This window comes from Trichophyton rubrum, assembly GCF_000151425.1.
Source record: "Trichophyton rubrum CBS 118892 genomic scaffold supercont2.7, whole genome shotgun sequence".
Taxonomy (NCBI): domain Eukaryota; kingdom Fungi; phylum Ascomycota; class Eurotiomycetes; order Onygenales; family Arthrodermataceae; genus Trichophyton; species Trichophyton rubrum.
This window is the reverse complement of record NW_003456422.1, coordinates 552,092-553,318: the sequence shown is the minus strand read 5'-3', so window position 1 is coordinate 553,318 and position 1,227 is coordinate 552,092. Positions and strand designations below refer to the sequence as shown.

Here is a 1,227-nt window from a genome sequence, read left to right as displayed (position 1 = left end):
GGGCCGGTCGTTTTCCACCTGTATATTCCGCGACTCGTGCGATAGTCTAGCGATATTCGGCAAGGTCGACGGACCAGCGTTCATTAGCGACGTTATTGACTCGGTCGTGGTGGTCAAATGCCATCAATTCCGAATGCACGAGTGCAATAACGTAGTTGTTTACTTGAGCTGTGCTACAAACCCGATTATAGAAGGATGTGTGGATATCAAGTTTAGTCCGCTTCCAGGGGCGTTCGTGAGTACTTCCGGCTCGGTGCGTTATGCTTTTCCTCTACATTCTACTTTCTGCTTCCTATTTATGTTGTGTTGCGTGTATATTTTGTTTGGTTATGTGTGCTAATGGCGATAGTCTACCCAGAATGGAAAGCAAGCGGATAAATGGTCTCTTGTGGAAGACTTCAATTGGCTGAAGCCTGAGCCTAGTCCAAACTGGAGCGTGTTGGAGGATGAGAAGGCGGTTGAGGACCATGTGTGGGGCCGTATACTGGGGGATAAGCGTGGAATGAAGCTGACAGAGATCCTGGAGTGCACGGGCGTGACTAGTCTTGCTGATTAGGCTGGATCTGGATCGTCATGCCTTGTAGATTATGCATTGAAAGGTGTTATAGTGGGGAGGCAAGGGACGATCAAGGCATAGACTTGGTATGGGTTTTTGTTGAAAGCTGTGAAAGCAAGGTCTATTATTATTATTAATGAATACATGCATAATGCAGTCAGGAATCGAGATATGAAAAGAAAAAGAAATAATCATTTCTGTGACGATGTCGACGGTCGTAAGTCAACAGTCTCGAAATCTAGACCTTTCGCTTCAAATACATGTCCTGGCCGCAGGGCGTCGGTATATATATTAGTCTCGTCATGGGGGTGGAACAAGCCAGGCCGAGTACAGTTCAACACTGACTTCAGGCCCGGGGGGTCCGTCAATCGAAAAACACCCCAGTTTGGCTCGTGGCTGGGTGCGCAAACGATGGCAATACTCTCTGACAGCATTACTTGATAGCCGGACTGGGTATGCAGGTCTCTCGAGCTCATGAAACAAGTTTGTGTCGGGTGAGTGTGGATCCAACCTAGAACCATGAGATCTTCTGCCTCGCAGTACTCGAATATAGCAGCCTCATTAAGCATTTCGCATGTATCTGGGGTAGATTCTTGCTCTGGGATAATAAGCCGCGAAATAAAAAATGCGTTTGATATGAGGGTGCCTGCTAGGATGCCGCATGTCTCTAG

At 47.5% G+C, this 1,227-nt stretch overlaps 2 protein-coding genes across 2 annotated transcripts in view; one reads left to right on the top strand and one right to left on the bottom strand.

The window, feature by feature from the left end:
- Positions 1–133: 133 nt before the first annotated feature.
- On the top strand, positions 134–556 carry TERG_12377 (uncharacterized protein; the record flags this gene model as incomplete). Its single annotated transcript, XM_047751342.1, has 2 exons — positions 134–253; positions 350–556. 2 exons carry the CDS (start codon positions 134–136, stop codon positions 554–556), a joined length of 327 nt encoding a protein of 108 aa, XP_047606814.1.
- A 191-nt stretch (positions 557–747) lies between these two features.
- Positions 748–1,227, bottom strand: part of TERG_08894 (uncharacterized protein) — a gene marked incomplete at both ends in the record, with an annotated part of 3,275 nt that continues 2,795 nt past the window's right edge. The window contains one exon of the mRNA XM_047749018.1: positions 748–1,223. Within this exon, the coding sequence (XP_047604551.1) occupies positions 748–1,223 (476 nt within the window). The remainder of the gene's footprint in view (positions 1,224–1,227) is intronic.